This window comes from Megalopta genalis, chromosome 5 (assembly GCF_051020955.1).
Source record: "Megalopta genalis isolate 19385.01 chromosome 5, iyMegGena1_principal, whole genome shotgun sequence".
In the NCBI taxonomy this organism is placed as follows: domain Eukaryota; kingdom Metazoa; phylum Arthropoda; class Insecta; order Hymenoptera; family Halictidae; genus Megalopta; species Megalopta genalis.
In genome coordinates this window covers 17,108,166-17,125,130 of record NC_135017.1, presented here as the reverse complement: position 1 = coordinate 17,125,130, position 16,965 = coordinate 17,108,166, and the positions used below count along the sequence as shown (strand labels likewise).

At 35.5% G+C, this 16,965-nt stretch overlaps 7 protein-coding genes across 13 annotated transcripts in view; 3 read left to right on the top strand and 4 right to left on the bottom strand.

Annotated features, from left to right (window-relative positions):
- Btk29A (tyrosine-protein kinase Btk29A) overlaps positions 1–1,702 on the bottom strand; it is a 157,149-nt gene extending 155,447 nt beyond the window's left edge. For 2 of the 3 annotated variants that reach the window (XM_033482797.2, XM_033482798.2), the window contains exon 1: positions 433–542. In XM_033482797.2, the coding sequence (XP_033338688.2) occupies positions 433–435 (3 nt within the window). In that variant the 5' untranslated portion in view covers positions 436–542. Of the gene's footprint in view, positions 1–432; positions 543–1,573 lie in introns of those variants that run through there. The other variant, XM_033482796.2, reaches the window with a different exon arrangement.
- Positions 782–2,975, top strand: MED7 (mediator complex subunit 7). The gene is made up of 4 exons (XM_033482818.2): positions 782–918; positions 1,867–2,198; positions 2,280–2,432; positions 2,506–2,975. Exons 2-4 carry the CDS (start codon positions 1,869–1,871, stop codon positions 2,704–2,706), a joined length of 684 nt encoding a protein of 227 aa, XP_033338709.1. The 5' UTR covers positions 782–918; positions 1,867–1,868; the 3' UTR covers positions 2,707–2,975.
- cass (apoptosis inhibitor cassowary) lies at positions 2,898–7,975 on the bottom strand. Of its 4 annotated transcripts, none has more exons than XR_004492090.2 (10): positions 7,589–7,975; positions 7,168–7,329; positions 6,857–7,022; positions 6,578–6,738; positions 6,289–6,486; positions 6,015–6,206; positions 5,553–5,936; positions 5,309–5,462; positions 5,076–5,231; positions 2,898–3,143 (listed from the first exon to the last, which is right to left on the bottom strand). XR_004492090.2 is itself a non-coding variant. In XM_033482802.2 (9 exons), the coding sequence occupies exons 1-9, from the start codon at positions 7,661–7,663 to the stop codon at positions 5,143–5,145; spliced, it is 1,581 nt and encodes a 526-aa protein (XP_033338693.2). In that variant the 5' UTR covers positions 7,664–7,975; the 3' UTR covers positions 3,207–5,142. The 4 variants fall into 4 exon arrangements, 2 of the variants coding, with proteins under 2 accessions (XP_033338693.2, XP_076377903.1); XR_013033377.1 differs by lacking the exon at positions 2,898–3,143 and adding an exon at positions 3,207–5,000; XM_033482802.2 differs by lacking the exon at positions 2,898–3,143 and having other exon boundaries at positions 3,207–5,231.
- Positions 7,976–8,141: 166 nt separating this feature from the next.
- On the bottom strand, positions 8,142–9,822 carry wal (electron transfer flavoprotein subunit alpha wal). Of its 2 annotated transcripts, none has more exons than XM_033482807.2 (4): positions 9,645–9,822; positions 9,034–9,363; positions 8,499–8,951; positions 8,142–8,431 (listed from the first exon to the last, which is right to left on the bottom strand). In XM_033482807.2, the coding sequence occupies exons 1-4, from the start codon at positions 9,684–9,686 to the stop codon at positions 8,255–8,257; spliced, it is 1,002 nt and encodes a 333-aa protein (XP_033338698.1). In that variant the 5' UTR covers positions 9,687–9,822; the 3' UTR covers positions 8,142–8,254. The 2 variants fall into 2 exon arrangements, with proteins under 2 accessions (XP_033338698.1, XP_033338699.1); XM_033482808.2 differs by having other exon boundaries at positions 9,034–9,175; positions 9,645–9,795.
- Positions 9,823–10,076: 254 nt separating this feature from the next.
- Positions 10,077–10,711, top strand: RpL39 (ribosomal protein L39). The gene is made up of 3 exons (XM_033482823.2): positions 10,077–10,203; positions 10,322–10,425; positions 10,587–10,711. Exons 1-3 carry the CDS (start codon positions 10,201–10,203, stop codon positions 10,633–10,635), a joined length of 156 nt encoding a protein of 51 aa, XP_033338714.1. The 5' UTR covers positions 10,077–10,200; the 3' UTR covers positions 10,636–10,711.
- Positions 10,712–10,716: 5 nt separating this feature from the next.
- mRpL22 (mitochondrial ribosomal protein L22) lies at positions 10,717–11,906 on the bottom strand. The gene is made up of 4 exons (XM_033482819.2): positions 11,663–11,906; positions 11,359–11,589; positions 11,073–11,286; positions 10,717–10,994 (listed from the first exon to the last, which is right to left on the bottom strand). Exons 2-4 carry the CDS (start codon positions 11,584–11,586, stop codon positions 10,774–10,776), a joined length of 663 nt encoding a protein of 220 aa, XP_033338710.2. The 5' UTR covers positions 11,587–11,589; positions 11,663–11,906; the 3' UTR covers positions 10,717–10,773.
- Positions 11,907–12,586: 680 nt separating this feature from the next.
- On the top strand, positions 12,587–16,820 carry LOC117227508 (dnaJ homolog subfamily B member 12). The gene is made up of 8 exons (XM_033482804.2): positions 12,587–12,846; positions 13,235–13,385; positions 13,650–13,795; positions 13,881–14,021; positions 14,124–14,257; positions 14,355–14,470; positions 14,671–14,834; positions 14,962–16,820. The coding sequence occupies exons 1-8, from the start codon at positions 12,714–12,716 to the stop codon at positions 15,072–15,074; spliced, it is 1,098 nt and encodes a 365-aa protein (XP_033338695.2). The 5' UTR covers positions 12,587–12,713; the 3' UTR covers positions 15,075–16,820.
- The last annotated feature ends 145 nt before the right edge of the window (positions 16,821–16,965 follow it).

Genomic DNA, 16,965 nt, shown 5'->3' with positions numbered 1-16,965 from the left:
AACCAAAAGGAAGCGCCAAGAATTGACTTAACGTGTTGAAAGAAAAATACCATAAAATCGAAGAGAATTATTGAACGATTGAACGCGTAAACGAGAACCGAGAATTCAAAATTGATCGTGGTTGTTAAGATTTGTCGGTAGCTCGTAGATCCTAACCAAATTCGGTTAGCACGTTCGATCTAGCAGCGAAGAACGATTAAATTTTGAAATTCTTAAGAGCGACTTAGACGACTGGTGTATGCGTCACGGGGGCAGCGAACGTATTAAAATCGTGATCGTAGAAAAAATACTAGCGACAACGAGACCGACAATTACGCGGCTAGTTTGTGGTTATCCTGACACTCGTGTCGGCGCGATTCTGTTCGTGCAAGGACGATTCTCGCGAGAACAACGGGATCACGATGGCAAAACGAAAGAAAGAATGAAACTCACCATGTACGAGCTCGCCGCTACCACGCCGCAGTTTTAATGCTTGTCAGAAACATGACCGGTGCCCAAACAAAGAATTCACGTGGAACGGAACGCATACACACACCGACAATCTGTCAAACGAAGACGTTGGAAACTCACGAGATAGCAGGAAATACCTCACTACGTTAGTAGAGCGTTTATCCCGAAACGTCGCGCGCCCTTCTAGCGGTTCGTACTGTAAAATCGAGCGACACTTTCGGCGTCTCAATGGCCACGATTTATTCGGCGAACAACGAAAATTCCCGGCCGGAGTTCGACGTCCTGGCAGCGTTAACGCGTTAACTTGGCCGACAGGGAATACCTGTTGACTCATTTTAAAAAAACAAGATGGCGGTCTCGCAGGCTGCCTCTTGCATGTTGTTTTGCTTTTGCACGGACAGCGTTTGCTTCTCTTAAACACACAGTGATAACTATTACACGATTCCGGAGGGAACGTCACCGGCCGAAGTACATATATTGTCGAGTAAACAAATAACGGACGTGTCGTGATCGTTGAAAGAATCGAATCGATATAACCTAGGCGCTCTCGTTGCAAGACGGAATTACGTACACGGTTCGATGTTCAAACGCACGAACACGACTGTTCTAATAATACAATGCGTTTATGGGGTCTTTACTGTTATCTGCTCGCCACTTTATCTCTACGTATCCTGTTCTCTACCAACCACTATTTCGGAACAATGGTTCGAACCTAACCTAATCCTGTTCTATGCCCGCCACTTTGTTGTTACTCAAAAATATTTCTATCGAAACCTAACTCTGAAGTATGTACACAGTGGTGGGTAAATATCTGAGATAACAGAAAAGGTTGGGTCACGTTGGAATAGGTTAGGTTTGAGATCCAAAATAGTAGCAGGTAAAACTAAGCGGAAAGCTCCTTGCTATGCTCTGATCGTTCTCTAGATAGTCCAATATCTTCTCATTCTGTTTTTAACCAATTTCGAAATTCTTTAAACTGTTTATACGTATGTATATACATATATATATGAATCGAGCGTGCAAACAATGGATTGTCCAAAACGATCGACCGAGAACAAAAGATAACAATGTAAACGGCAGATAGCAGGCAAGAGCAATATTAAATGTTTATGTTTTCAATTACCATTTGTATCCGAGTACTTGAATACTCATTCGATTTAGACCCGAGTACGCATTCTCCGATAAGCTGAGTGTAAATTCCTAACGAGAAGAAAAAGTGACGGATGAGCGCGAAAGTACGCGTCTGCGCAGTATGTACAATCCAGCGCTCCGATCAGTTTGACAACGACAACAGCATTGCCAGCGTTGTCGAACGTCGAACATAACCTGCTGCATGCTTCGGCCAGTAGCAGTAGTGTATCACGCCTCGAGTGACATTGTTCCCTGTGTTTCTGTAATTGTGTTTCTGAATATTAGATATGGCTGCTCCCGAGGCGATACAAGTTAGTTCGTTGCCGTTGCCACCGGTACAGTATATTAATGTGTACACGGACGAAAATGTTCGTCGAGGGAGAGCACCACGGCCGCCGCCGCCGATACACGACACTTACTCAATGTTTGGAAACGTATTTAACGCGGACGACACAATTATCCGACCACTCGAGGCCCAAGGCATCAAGAGATTGTATCCCCAACACTTCGATCGTCGACGGGAATTGAAGAAACTTAATCACTCGTTGCTCGTCAATTTCCTGGATCTAATAGATCTTCTTGTGCAATGTCCTGAAAGTCCGAGACGTGCCGAGAAAGTGAGTACTTGATTGCCATGCGTGTGTCTGTAAGAATAATTCTAAACGTTTGTTTTCTCCTTTTTTTCTTACTATCCGTAGGTAGAAGATCTTAGTCTTCTCTTTATTCATATTCACCATTTGCTAAACGAATTCAGACCTCACCAAGCTAGAGAAACATTACGAGTCATGATGGAGCTTCAGCGCAGACAACGCATTGAAACTGCGCTTAGGTTTCAGAAGCATTTAGAGAAGGTATGGTACTAGCGATCTTCTATAGATATTCGAAGTGGAAGAATTACGATTATATTCTTGAATTCCATTTCAGGTTCAAGAAATTTTACAACACGCGTTACAAATGTTACCAGACACGTCAGAATTGGATTCCAAGCTAGCAATAAACACAGATGCTATGGAATCGATCGATAACTTAGGATCTGAACAACAAACATCGGATCCGTGCAGTCCGAGCGATCGTATTATGTGTAAAGTAATCGACGATATGATTTCATCGAATGGACTATTTTAAAGTATCGATAGAGATCTACTTTCTATGTTATCTTGTAAAAAAAGACGCTGTAATTATAAATGTAAGATACACTGTAATGATAATAGTTCTATATAAATATTGCTAGTTTTATTTATTAAACGATACAAAGTAAAATCATTTTTATGATTTTCAAGATATTAATATTACACGTACAGAAGAAACACAATATATTTCTGATAAATAATCTTTATTCGATTAGCTATATTTGTATTGAATCTAATAAAGTAATGTTTACATGTTTGGAACGATATAGTAATTGACAACATTATTTTCCAAAAGTTACAGTACATTAATATACACGAGCATGCTTCCACATCGCTCCACAATCGACAAGTAAACGTTACAAACTATCTGTGTTTAAATACCGGCTTGCAACATGTACGAATTAGTAGATACTATAAGATTGTTCTCACAAACTGAAAAATGACTTGCATGTAAAATTATTCTCATATTATCGGGCATAAAAAATACAACGTGTATTATGCAATAGTGATATTTATTAAGTTAAATGATAATATATTTATGAATTATTATTGTTACAAAATTTTTGTTTGATGGTGGATAGGAAAAGGACACTAGCGTTCGTCCGTGCCAATCGACCGTCGCGTACGTTTTACTATGATGTCGCGGATTCCTTGATGTCGTTCAAAGGATCCTGAAGGCTCCATGTTTCGTTTTAAAAGATGAACGTAGAACAATCAACTGATTGCACTAAATTATCAAATGACCTAACGACTACCGCATAGTTTCTCCACGTCTCGAGATAGGTGAAACAGAGAATACCGTAACGGTAATTACACAGTTCTCTGTAGTCGAGGTAATGGATCCAGTGTACCATAGCGATGGCGACACGGTTACACTGCAGCTTCGATAGTCTCGACTAGAGTACCCTTAAAGCGAAGACATGGTTTCTCTAGTCAATAAGTCGCAAGATTCAAGTTGGACTACTGCTTACTTATCAGCTTGCACTTTATATTTTAGTGTTTTTGTAAAAGCTTCAAGCACATGTACAAGTTTTATGTGATACACAAGGTCAGTTGTTCAACTAACATAGCGAAGATCACTTACACACTGGAAGAAGAAAGCGTTCGTGTGACATAATACACACATGGTGTTACAAGAAAAGTTGTTGTACACGTTACTAAAACATAAGATTAGGACACACTTATTGAAAGTGAACAAAAACGAAATAAGATGCAAATGCAATGCAGTGAATTTCGTAAACTATATATTAATGACAAAAAGTAAAATAACAAAGACAAAAGTGTGCAAAGATGCATTAGATGTTACAACAAACAGTGCCACAATTTTTGATAAAATAAAATCACCTTAATCTCCCCGTTCTCTCCATTCTTCTTACTTGATTATATTCTACTGCTACTTAATAGTAACTACCAGATCCACGATACTAAATCGAGAGTTGGAAAGTTTTTCTGATAATGTAAGAATAGAGGTTTCATTCATCATACAGCCTATCCAACTTTTGCAGACATTTCACACATGCTGAGGAACGATAATATTAAAGAAAATAATGTTTCAATTGTCTCGGACGAAGTTTCTTCGGCAAGGGATCACTTGGAATTATAATGAATACTTTGTGAAGAACTTTTCTTTTAGAGGAGGAAACGCACAGCTGAAATTATAGAAATATTTTTCACATCTTGTGTAAAGAGAGCAAGAGAAATTTTTATCAAAGATGAAAGACTAAGAACGCCATGTGCAAGACACACAAGAAGCACGACTCTTATTAGGGAAACGAGTCAATTTAATAATAGGAAGAAACTACAACACGACTGCATACTATGTAAATATATAATGTAAATTGTAAGCTAGTAATCAAGAACGATAATCAAATTTAAACCCTAAGAGGTGACTTTCTGACTAGAGAAACCATGTTACCGATACTACGATACTCTAATCGGTGACACTGAACCTACAGAGAAAACCATGTTACTGCTACTACAGTATGTTAGACTTACTGCCTCGACGACGAAGAAATCGCATATTTATTTTTACGATGCTTTGTATTCCACTAACCCCAAGACGTGGAAAATCCGTACTGTAGTTACTAGATCACTTGACAATTCGGTACATTTGTTTAATCATTCGTTGGCCAGCTCTAAAGGAAAAGCATGGATCCATGGAACCCTTATCTTCACCAACAAACCTGCGACACCATAGTAAATCTACACAACGGTCAACCGGCACGGACGAACGCTTCCTTTACGTTACGTTTATAGAACGAAAAAAAGTATACTTTCTTCGTCAGTTCCCTTAAAAGCACTCTTTGTAAATAATCACTTTTACAATCATCATTTGTATGTATGTACATTTTACAATGGTTTTACCTGGTACAGTCTTTCTTGTTATTGCAGCTCTTGCCATTTTGTGCTTACAACGTAGCCAGTTGGATGGTTAGTAAAAGTTCTTTCTCCATGTACCGCGACCTCTAGGCCTGTAGCCGCCACGACCGCCTGACCTGTTTCCTCTAAATCTACCTCGACCTGTAACAAAAACGAGAATCACGTTGACGGCACACCAAGCAACGTATCATCTAATGTTAATTGATCCTTTTAAATACCATAATTTGATGATATGTTTGAACTGTATTTGCCACTAGGTGGAGTATAGATTTCTCTCTTACTTTTGTCTTCTTTACTACGCTTATTCGAATTACTGTCGTTGCCAAATGTGATCGGAGTATGTCTCTTCTGGGCAGATGAGTTCTTCTCATTCTAAAGGGAGAATACGATGAATTTAATAAACTATATACTGCGTATATACTACTGTATGCTCAAGAGATTGAAAATGAAATTTGTGGATACCTTTTTATCGGCGACAGACGTCTTCCACGAGAGATGTATAACACTCTTAAAGCTAGGTGGTGAATGAAATAGATCTTTAATTAAAGTATTAATGTTATTGGTTGTTTTCAACGCGACAACTTTCAATTGGTTTTCCTCCGATTTCAATTCCTCCTCTGACTTTCCGCTAATCGCTTCCCTTAACTTTTTTATGTAACCTTGAATACCACGTGCAAAGTATTGTAGCCTTAGTCTGAATTCTTTGAGCTGTTCCGGATCTTTTATTAAAAATTCGGGCGTTTGTTTGCATAATTTATGAAAGGCATACATAAGACACTCAACATGACTGAATTGCAATTTTGGTACCTCTGTTATTTCAGTGGCCGGTGGAAGTGGCATATACGTCTAAAAATAATAAATTATAATTATTATCTGCCACGAGAGAAGTTCAAGCGTGTACCTGCAAAAACATTTGTAACTCACTATAAGTGTATTATAAAGTTGTTGCACTTTCTCATCCGGTTTATCAATTGTACCACAAAATACAGCTAGCTCGGCAAGCAGCTTTAATAATTCCAATTGAACATCTCTACCATCCGGCGCAGTGATCAAAGAGAGATGCGGTAGAACTTGTACACATATATAGGAGACGAAACGCGATGAATCTATTTGAGACTATAACAATAAAGTAAATGCACATTATATGTCTAAAAAGAAACGAATTTTCCGTTAAAAGATACGCATCGATGATACTCACGCTAAAAAATGGAAGTGCATGTTTAATACATTGTACAAGCCTGTTCCATTGTTCAACATTAGTATGTTTAAATGGTTCAGATAATTCGGCTTGTTCGACCGTAATGTCTACTAATTCCTGTTGCCCATTTACCGTCGAACCTAATCTAGTCCAGGCAAGAATTTCCATAATACTATGGAACTCGTCAGCAGTCACATCCTGCAGAGGTAATAATTCAATTAGTATTCATACATAAAAAGAAACAATGAAACATCCTTATTCTAATTGCATATAATTCTGTCAATCCTACTTGTAATACTTTCTTGCATTCTGAAATCAATAGGTCTTCTGGTTCCTTGGTAATAACATCATGACCTATTGCTTTCAGTTTTGTTGCTAAAAATTTAATGCAACGCTCACGTGTTCCATCATCACCATTAATAATTTGATTGAAAAATCCACTTATCGTACCTAAAAATATATTATAATATTGATTATCTATATGTATATGTATATGTATATACATATATAAATTCGATGAATGCGTATAGCGAATATTAGTTAGTAAAGACATAATATTTTTGTATACCTTTTGGATCTGATTTCATAAGTGACATAACACTATTATGAACTACAGCTAATTCCGATGGATCCTGAGCTTGGAGCAATTGAGCTAAAATGTCTGAAATTCTTGCCGTATGCTCTTTGTTATCCTTGCATAACGCGGGAAGGTCTTTAATAGCTTGTTTTCTAATCTATACACAAATTACATATATTTGCATTATTGTATGTATGTGCACATTGGGTACAATGCCTATGTTTTGCCCATATACATCATACAAAATTCTACAAATAACCTATGACAATTGCATCGCACAAAAACAAACCAGTGAAACTTACAGCCATGTCTTCATCTTCACAGAGATCTAAATGAGCATCTATAGCTTGATCGGCCAATTTTGGAAAATATTTAAAGAACCTTGCTATAAATTGTGAGGCTAATCGCTTCTCCTTGGGCGAACCTTTCACTGCTGTAAGAATTTCCAGGTATTCCTTTTCATGCTGTAATAAAAAAAACCAAACTTTAGATCAGTATACAAACGCATATGTACACAATTTATAACTTTCTCCGTGTAATTATACATGTAAGCTATTAAATTAATTGTAAAATATAAACCTAGCGCTACATATCGACGGACTTGTGACTATTTGAAATTTCAGAAATTTAATAAACAAAACATCTAATTTGTCTATGCGAGCATATATCGCGCCTCCAACGAACTAAACGTGGTTATTGCGTATAACCATGTTTGTACATTACCTCTGCCATTTTATCTTTGGCGTCAGCAAGAATACCAAAATTTTTATATAACTTCTCAATACTGTCCGTGCTCATGTTCAACTTTTTATGTAATCTCAACACTCAAAGACACAAAACACATAAATACGATCATGTACTTAAAAATCCGAATTCTAGCCGGCTATGCACCACGCCAAGGAACAACAAAGATGGCAGCCATTCCATGTGTATATGTACGAGATATATGCCAGTGACTGTACGCTTCGAAACAATTGAATAAACCGTTTGTCCCGTGGTGCTTGATGGCGCTGAAGTCGACGCGATAAATGATACTGGTTCCTCCTTTTCAAATTCAGGAAGCGAATTACTAGTATCGCGTGTATAACACGCATTGAAAAATCAAACAGAATGAAAATACCTGAAATTATTACATTATCTTGTGATCTTGATTTTTTAAATATAGGTATTTCTTAATAACGAATAATCCTGTAGATAACTGTATGCGGGACTTCAAATGAGACACTCTGTATATAACTAATTTACATGAACACATATATCATTATACAAATGATGATTATAAATGGAATATCAGTGTTTAATTATGTAAAAATTTTGTGTTTTCAATAAACTCTTCATGTATATGTATGTATAAGTTTTACAAAAATATGATAAAAATATTTTTCAGATTTACAATTTTTCCGTAAGTTCAGGCACAGCCTTAAATAGATCAGCAACAAGACCATAATCGGTTACTTGGAAGATCGGCGCTTCCGGGTCTTTGTTAATTGCGACGATCGTTTTTGAGTCTTTCATGCCAGCAAGATGTTGAATTGCTCCGGATATACCCACGGCAATGTACAAATCCTAAAAAATGTATATTACAATGTAAAACATTTGAAAAATGCAGAAATACGAAAGCAAATTTATTTACAGGTGCAACAATTTTTCCAGTTTGTCCAACTTGCAAGTCATTGGGCACGAAGCCAGCGTCGACCGCGGCTCGAGATGCACCAACAGCCGCATTAAGCTTATCAGCCAGCGCGTATAATAATTTGAAATTATCTCCAGACTTCATACCCCTTCCTCCCGAAACAACAACCTTTGCAGATGTTAGTTCTGGTCTATCAGATTTGACCAATTCCTGTTTAACGAACTCTGTTAGGCTTGTCTTATAGTCACCAGTCGGTGCAGGATCACATTTAGCACTGCCTCCCTCCAAAGATGATAGTTCAAACGATGTTCCTCTTATCGATATTACTTTCACGTTGTCTTTGCTTTTTAATGTTTGAATCGCATTACCTGCATAAATAGTACGAACAAATGTATCCGGTGATTTGATGCCGATAATATCACTTATTGGAGACACGTCTAGCTTAGCTGCAACCTTCAAAAAACAATCTAATGTTATTATTATATATGAATTCAATAAGTACATTCGCGTAAAATATTTAAATAAATGTATTTACTCTTGGCAGTAATGCTTTACCAAAAGCTGTAGCCCCAGCCATGATATGAGTAAATTTGTGTTCATTTTGGGTTGCAATAATAAGAGGAGTCAATGACTCGGGAAGAAACCCTTTGAACGATTCATTTTCTGCAACCAGAACCCTGGAAACACCATTTGCTTTGCTAACAGCTTGCACGACTGCATCACATTTTGTGCCAGCAACCAATACAGTTATGTCACCACCAATCTTTTTTGCAGCACTTAGTGCATTGCAGGTAACAGATGACAATACTTCATTGTTATGCTCTGCGATGACCAATGTGGATTCATAACGTGTTAGAATACCAAACTATAAATTGTAATTGTGATTAAATTAAGCTTTACTTTCAACTCTCTCTATCTCTCTTTGTAGAAATAAAAAGAAACATATATTCTATGTAATGTTAGTATTTTTTAACAAATGTTTATTTGTCACATCAATAAGAATTAGTATGATTAACAGAATAATATGGTTAACAATATAATACGTCAAAATATTTCGATTAAAATAGGTTGTAAATGTCAAGTAGATTGGTTAGTACATAAAACAGATGAAGATCAAGAAAAAAAATCGAAATATTCGATACTCACTTTATTATTAACACGCAATGTTTTTATACACGTAGCAAACATTTTGTAAAATTGTAACTTCAGAAGACTATATCTTAATCAGTTCCTAAATAACGAAATAAAATGTATCCTTATCTAAAGAGTTCAAAGTCCTTCCATTTATTACTTTATAGAGGTGTAATATTTGATGTGGAATAGATTGATACTACATATGATGAAATATGTATGTACACACATGTTATAAAAAGTGATGCATTATTTTTTTTAAATAAATGCATACATATTCATACTACATTATAAGAGTATTTTATAAAAGGTGTAAAACATCTTTTAAAGGATACGAATACAAATATTGATACAAGAAAAATAATAATATGGTATATAATATTATATTATTTCATCGTTAACACGACGTGATTTTTAATAAAAAAAAATGTTAAATACATATGTAAAGTAATTAGGGAATTCAAAGATTTAGTAATATTGTTTTTTCGGTACGCATTCTAGTGACATTTTTGTACAGGAAACAACACCTAGTGAGTTAGTCGTTCACTTCGCGGATTGCAACTCCAGCGAGATGGTAATGTTTAGGTTATAATACGAAATCTGACAAATTCTTTGACATCCTAACTATTACAACAAAGTGATCTTCAGAAAATTAGTTTTAAAGTATTTACAAATTTTATTATCTGTTTCAGTCGGCTCACAAAACGTTTATTATTAAGCGAAAGCTTGCCAAAAAGTTGAAGCAGAACAGACCAATTCCTCAATGGGTTAGAATGCGTACTGGCAACACAATTCGGTAAGTAACGAAATATTTAACCGTTTTTATATCTTAATTACGTGAATTCATTAATATATTGCATATTAAGTCTGTGTGTTTTTTATTCGAATGGGATATTTTTTAATCGTTTCATAATAATCGGGAAATCATTAAATAATAATCTGTTTTCTCCGTTGCAGGTACAATGCTAAGAGACGCCATTGGAGGAGGACTAAGTTGAAGCTGTAAATTAATTCTAATTTGTTTGCTTTAATTTTCTTACCATGTTTTAATCAACTTAAATAAATTCGAGATACACATGTAACCGAGTTTTTCATTCAAACAAATCACAAATTCAATATTTTATTATCTCATAAAACTATTGCACTACAATGAATTATACACTTTACGTTGTTTCATTTTTGTCATCCATTCTTCCAACAATTCCTCACCGCTTGGAGGATTCTTCAGGTAATAATTTTTCGGTGGTTTCCCTTCTTCTAATCGTACAAAGTAGTGACAATATTTGTAACGTACTTCCCCTGCACGTCCTCTAGCATGTCGGCGTATGCCTTTAATCACTATACTTTTCGATGAAAAAGACTCAGCTACAAAAGAAAAGTATCGAAGACAAGCTTTTGGATAAACATAATTGTTCGAATCCTAATAATAGTTTATATACTCACCAACCCATAGATTGGACTTATATTCAATGTTATGTTCTTCTACAGCCATACGTTGTGCTTCTAGTAATGTTTCTTTTATAATAGCTCCACCCTTCTGTGGTATGAAGCTGCACTGTTTTATAGCTTCGTCTATAGTCATTCCTCTCACGAAACAAGCCGCATACCACATTTTCAGTGGGCTATATTTTATATTTGTTTTCACGTGGCATACGTACTGTAAACATACATAGGAGCAGTCAACATGAAATCCTACTGTGTAAGTATAACATTCTTAAAGGAAACTTACACCGGGTCTTCTTTCTTCACCTGGTTTTTGTGGAGGAAAAATTTTTTTATTGTAGTTTGTGAATTCTTCAGGTATTTTGCCAATACCGCATAATATAGGAGAAAATCCATGTATATTACGAGACGAAATGGCAATTAATGGCTTTAGCATACCAGATAAACAATTTGAAATATTTACACCAGAAAACTGATGCGATATCAATTGCATACCCTGTCTTGAACACTGCATCTTCTATGAGAAATATAAATTAAATTGATAACTAAAATATTAAATAATAATTCATTTAACGTAATTTGTTAATTACTTAAGTTATTTCAGATGATGAATACACAATGAATACACAAATCGACTTATTTGTGCACTGTAGCGAAGAAATACACGATTAAAACTAGCTGGCAGATATAACTATTAAACAATTCAAATGTATTGATTTTGCATGTAGAAACGTAATTTAATTTGTTTATTGTAATATGCTTTACTGTTCATATATGTAAACAAAAGTTATTATTCACATGCGAGCGTTAGTAGCGCCTCTTGTGGAGAAAAAATGAAGCTCCATTCGGTATCTGTGAAGCGCCAATTAGTAGGTGGCACACACACACAAAACGCTGAAACTGCTAGCCAAAACAAAACTTCCAGATTTCGCCGCAGATGGCGCCACTGTTTGGCTAGCAGTTTGAGCGTTTTGCCATTTACTAATTGGCGCTGTACGGACCTCGTTCGGAGCTTCATCTTTTTTTCCGAAAGAGGCGCCACTGTCACACCCATTTGTCAAATGCAGGTTCGCTGAAAAACAATAATTATGTCAAAATTAGGGCATAAAAAACAAAACCGAAAGCACAGAATTGTTCAGCAGAATTCACTGCATCGATGTTATATAAAAAAAACAAACATCAACATTGTGAAACATAATTAATTGCTTTTTGAAGTTTAATTAACTATTATGTTAATTCAATACAATATACATATTGTAATGTTGTCACTTGCTTTTTACACATGATATCGATGTAGTAGTTTGTTCTGAACAATTCTGTGCTCGGTGAAAGAAATAATAAAATCAATAATCCATCAGAATTGATTAATTTTGTACATATATACATTGTATGTGCGTGTAATTAAAAATGAACGTGTTCAGATGCTAATACATACATATTATATTTGTTGCTACGTTCACAATGCACAAACTTGCATATACCCTACGTTCGTGGAAGCATGCTCTACAATGCAGTACGTTCATGACGTAACTTATTAAATTGCTATGGCGGAGAATTAAGAGTTGAGTGATTGAATTTATTTACTATTCTGCCCCGTCATTCTGTTGGGATAAAGTTTCGTTCGGCCTCCGGTAACAAGCCATGGACAGCAATAAAGATGAAGCGGAACGATGCATGGAACTCGTAGAACGATATCTCCGCGAAAAGAAATACGAGGAGGCCGAAAAGTTTGTACGTAAAGCACAAAAACTTTATCCAACGAAGAAGGCAGAAGGTAAGCGAACCGAAAGTCCACGTCAGTGTTCTATGCGTGACTAGTTAGTCAATTTTCGTTTATATCTCGTTCCATGTACACGCGATCGTTGATCCTCCAAGTTGTGATCGCTGTTAAATATAATTCGTCGTTTTGCATACGATTGGTAGTACTTCAAGCTAATCAGGTCTGCCGTTCACTTTCGAGGAAATAATTTTGACACGCATAATTACATTTTTTTGTAGTAACATACACTTTCTATTCGCATATAGACTTGAAATTTCTCGCCAAACGTTGTTGAGTTTCTTTCGAAAAAACATGAATCCGTATGAAAATCTAGAAAAAACGAAATCGCACGATGTCGCGTGAAATTGTGGAACACTTTGACGTAATTAACTTATATTCACAGATGTGTTAGCAAAAGTGACAATGCTTACAAAACAAAATCAAAAGTCTGAGTCCGAACCTACTGTTAGAAAACGTCAAACCGCACCCAAGGAAGCTACGTTCACTCAAACCTCCACCGAGTATACAAAGGATCAACTCGAACATGTTAAAAGGTATAAGACACGATCAAGCTCCACAAAGTATTAGAGCTATTTACATGAAAGTCAATGGACTAATCTTATATATGATTTTAAATATTTATTATGTAAATAAAAGTATGTAAAACATTTTAACGTATGTATTTTAGAAGTTTACGATAAGAAAATGTAAACAAGGTTCTATGTTTTTATGTATTTTGAGTGAAAAGTTTCAGGGAACAGGTATATTGTTTTTGGAAAATGAGATTGTTACGATAATCTTAATGTATTTAATTACAGGATTAAGAAATGCAAGGATTATTATGAAATTTTGGGCGTAACCAAAGATGCTACTGATAGCGATATAAAAAAATCATACAAAAAATTAGCACTTCAGTTACACCCAGATAAAAATAAAGCTCCAGGTGCTGCAGAAGCCTTTAAAGGTGAGCATCGATCGTTGTACTACATCTACAGTCGTATTTGAAAGTAAAAATTTATAACGTAACGCATACTACATGTTGTTCGTAGCTATTGGAAATGCTGTTGCTATCCTCACCGATGTTGAAAAGAGGAAACAATATGATATGTACGGCCCTGAAGAGGAAATAAGCCATAATGTACCAGGTCGTCAAAATCATGCTCATTACAACTATACAAGAGGATTTGAAAGTAATATTATAATATATATAATTGATATTTTCATTAGACTATTAGTGGATATTATTGTTAATAAACTTTTTGTTAACCAAACTTTTTAATAAATTTTCGTAGCCGATATCACTGCGGAAGAATTGTTCAGTATGTTCTTTGGTGGTGGGTTCCAACAACAAGAATTTTACATGAGACGTTCCGGTGGACGATGGATGAGACAACAAGATGTGCAAGCTCAACACACTCATTCTCAGGTATAATAATAATCCATAACCATGACATATACATATCAAATACATTAAGTACCATATACAACGGTTAATAATGTTTAAAAAAACCTTGTATTTGCAGCAAGCAAATGGATATACCACATTCCTTCAGATGTTGCCTGTACTGTTATTAATATTATTAACTATGATGAGCAGTTTCTTTATATCAGATCCTGTATATAGCTTGCATTCTAACGCGTAAGTGTCTCCATACGCCACAGTATTTATGACGTATAATGGCAAATAAATTAGTTTTAATTAATACTTTCATGGAATGTTTCAATTTTACTGCTTGTGCTTTACTTTCTTGGCTGTAACCTCCGGGTATATACTAAACGTTAAATTTATTAAATGACTTGTGCGAGAGTGATTATATGCACATTTTAATTTGTGCGCAGAAAATATTCTGTACCGAGAACAACTCAAGGATTAAAGGTGCCATACTATGTCAAAGAAAACTTTCACACTGAATATCAAGGCAGCTTACGTAGGCTAGAAATTTCTGTTGAAGAAGAGTACCTGAATAATTTGCGACACGCCTGTTATAGAGAGAGAAGTTATAGTAAGTATATACGTTTTACTCGGTATTATTCAACCTTTCATAAGGCAAAAATAAAAAAATGATATTTATAGTTCCTGAAAAATAGTATACCATTAGATATTCCACATAAATGGCTTTTAATGTTTAGGAGAAACGCTATTATGGAAGGCAAGGAACTTTGAAGACGATGAATTATTTCTAAGAGCTAAAAATTACGATACACCCTCCTGTAAGAAAGTACAAGAAATGCAAAGAGCATAGCAACACTACATAATTGAATAGAACTTTGTTGTAGATAGGTGTATATTATATTTACACGTGTGTAGTTATTATTGGATGAATCGAAGAGCATCGCGCATATTATATGAGACTATATACATTGTGTTTCTTCGCATCCAAATTTGTGAACGATAACAGTCTTGGTCCCCTATGAAATTTTTATACGGACCACTTCAATTGTTTGTCCTATACTCAGAACTGTAAATTATTTCATACTGTATCGATCGCGTGTAACGTGTACGACGGATCCGAGCAAGAAGTATGAATTATTAATATTTTATTTTACCGAATGTAGGCGTGACTTCAAGCTACAATAAGATTGAAGGGCATAATATGATAATATGGACATGGCAAAATTCATTTACTCATAATATTATCAGCGTTCACGTCTCGTTATAGTTGTACAAGAAAAAAGCAGCCGAATTGTTGATAATCGAATGGGCAAACGTGATTTTTAAAGTATTCTCTATAATTTTATAAATGCTGGTGCAATTTGAATGCTAATTCAAATTTTGCCGTGTTATTTATGCCACTATTTATAATGGTGCGATTACAAATTGAAATGTTGACTATGGCGCGATGATTTTGCCAGAAACAGTTGTGACACTGAAACCTCCTTAAATATAGAATGTAGATAATGAGGAAAGTATATGAATCGTTGAGCCTTAACACGTTGAGCGTAACGGCAAAATTCAATCGCGTATATCACTTGTGCATCGCTCAGTCTCTTTTTTTCCTTTTTTCAACTAAAATATTTAGTTATACTGTACAAGTTTCCGATGATTTCAAAAAGTATCCGCTCGCAAACTATAGTACATGCGGCGCTCAACGCGTTAATTTCAGTCTCGCCAGAATAAGCATATGAATTATATGAGGAATATATACTAAGATTAATAACGTTGAGCCGAAAAGCATGAGTTGGTTGCATGGACATTTTTCCTCGCGCATAATTTCAATGTTAAACGATCGGATGCACTTTTTAACGACTAAATTGATTAGAAGGACACGCTTGAACTTGAATTAGATTCGTTTTGTCGTGTAGGAAAGCGTGCAGTGCACAGTATTAATGTTCAAAGTTATTACCATATATAAATTCTCTTATCACCTATACTCGGTTTGATTTATCATACGAAACATATGTAAAACTCCGTTACATTCCTTCCACGATCGCAAAAGTACCATACGACGAAAGAGAGAAGAAAATAGTTAGGCGGTTCATCGTGCAGGTGTATGCATAGGATAACATAATTACTGCAGCGATTACGGCATTAACGAAGCTATAAAAAAGAATTTTATAGAAACATTTAATTGCGCCAAAATTGTAATAAGTGACCTTCGTCCAATCTCTCGTGGGAAAGCATGTAAGAAAGGAGATTTTCTACGTTGTCAGCTGGCTCTATTATTACTTACAAATTACAATGTCATAGGCGGATAATATAAATCGGACGACCAATATACTCGATCTGATGCGTAATATTTTGTCTACGATATGGTTCCACGCGGTTCCCATGATTATCATTTTAAAAGAGTCTATATGGTGGCTAATGCATAACGAAGTAGATTCCGAACTATTTGTAGATTCGAACTGCACATATCAAGTTTCTTTCGTGTACATGAGTCGGCTATCTTATTACATAACATTAAATGACACTTCCTTTCCTAGAATTATTATCTGTATATTGTATATGATAATTTGATTAGCATCGAAATAAAGGAATTTGAAAAATAGACATTAATTTTGTGACATTAAAACGAGAGAAGTTCGAAATGAAATTATCCGCGGCGTTCGGAAATAATGAAACAATGCGCAGAACGCAGGATTCGAATATCATACGGTCGCGCTTTAGAATCCTGACGAACACGGTCTTGGTCT

What these genes read in the sequence shown, in the direction of transcription:
- MED7 (XM_033482818.2), top strand. Translation starts at nt 1,869, where the DNA reads ATGGCTGCTCCCGAGGCGATACAAGTTAGTTCGTTGCCGTTGCCACCG. An exon ending in GTCCGAGACGTGCCGAGAAA is followed by an intron (nt 2,199 to 2,279) that starts GTGAGTACTTGA and finishes TACTATCCGTAG; the next exon opens with GTAGAAGATCTTAGTCTTCT. An exon ending in TTCAGAAGCATTTAGAGAAG is followed by an intron (nt 2,433 to 2,505) that starts GTATGGTACTAG and finishes ATTCCATTTCAG; the next exon opens with GTTCAAGAAATTTTACAACA.
- cass (XM_033482802.2), bottom strand. Translation starts at nt 7,663, where the DNA reads ATGAGCACGGACAGTATTGAGAAGTTATATAAAAATTTTGGTATTCTT. An exon ending in AACTTTATAATACACTTATA is followed by an intron (nt 5,937 to 6,014) that starts GTGAGTTACAAA and finishes TATTATTTTTAG; the next exon opens with ACGTATATGCCACTTCCACC. An exon ending in AAACATATCATCAAATTATG is followed by an intron (nt 5,232 to 5,308) that starts GTATTTAAAAGG and finishes TTTTTGTTACAG; the next exon opens with GTCGAGGTAGATTTAGAGGA.
- wal (XM_033482807.2), bottom strand. Translation starts at nt 9,686, where the DNA reads ATGTTTGCTACGTGTATAAAAACATTGCGTGTTAATAATAAA. An exon ending in GTAAAGCATTACTGCCAAGA is followed by an intron (nt 8,952 to 9,033) that starts GTAAATACATTT and finishes TGTTTTTTGAAG; the next exon opens with GTTGCAGCTAAGCTAGACGT. An exon ending in CTGGAAAAATTGTTGCACCT is followed by an intron (nt 8,432 to 8,498) that starts GTAAATAAATTT and finishes TACATTTTTTAG; the next exon opens with GATTTGTACATTGCCGTGGG.
- RpL39 (XM_033482823.2), top strand. An exon ending in CGTACTGGCAACACAATTCG is followed by an intron (nt 10,426 to 10,586) that starts GTAAGTAACGAA and finishes TCTCCGTTGCAG; the next exon opens with GTACAATGCTAAGAGACGCC.
- mRpL22 (XM_033482819.2), bottom strand. Translation starts at nt 11,586, where the DNA reads ATGCAGTGTTCAAGACAGGGTATGCAATTGATATCGCATCAGTTTTCT. An exon ending in GTGAAGAAAGAAGACCCGGT is followed by an intron (nt 11,287 to 11,358) that starts GTAAGTTTCCTT and finishes GTATGTTTACAG; the next exon opens with TACGTATGCCACGTGAAAAC. An exon ending in TAAGTCCAATCTATGGGTTG is followed by an intron (nt 10,995 to 11,072) that starts GTGAGTATATAA and finishes TTTCTTTTGTAG; the next exon opens with CTGAGTCTTTTTCATCGAAA.
- LOC117227508 (XM_033482804.2), top strand. Translation starts at nt 12,714, where the DNA reads ATGGACAGCAATAAAGATGAAGCGGAACGATGCATGGAACTCGTAGAA. An exon ending in CTATACAAGAGGATTTGAAA is followed by an intron (nt 14,022 to 14,123) that starts GTAATATTATAA and finishes AAATTTTCGTAG; the next exon opens with CCGATATCACTGCGGAAGAA. An exon ending in CTCAACACACTCATTCTCAG is followed by an intron (nt 14,258 to 14,354) that starts GTATAATAATAA and finishes TTGTATTTGCAG; the next exon opens with CAAGCAAATGGATATACCAC.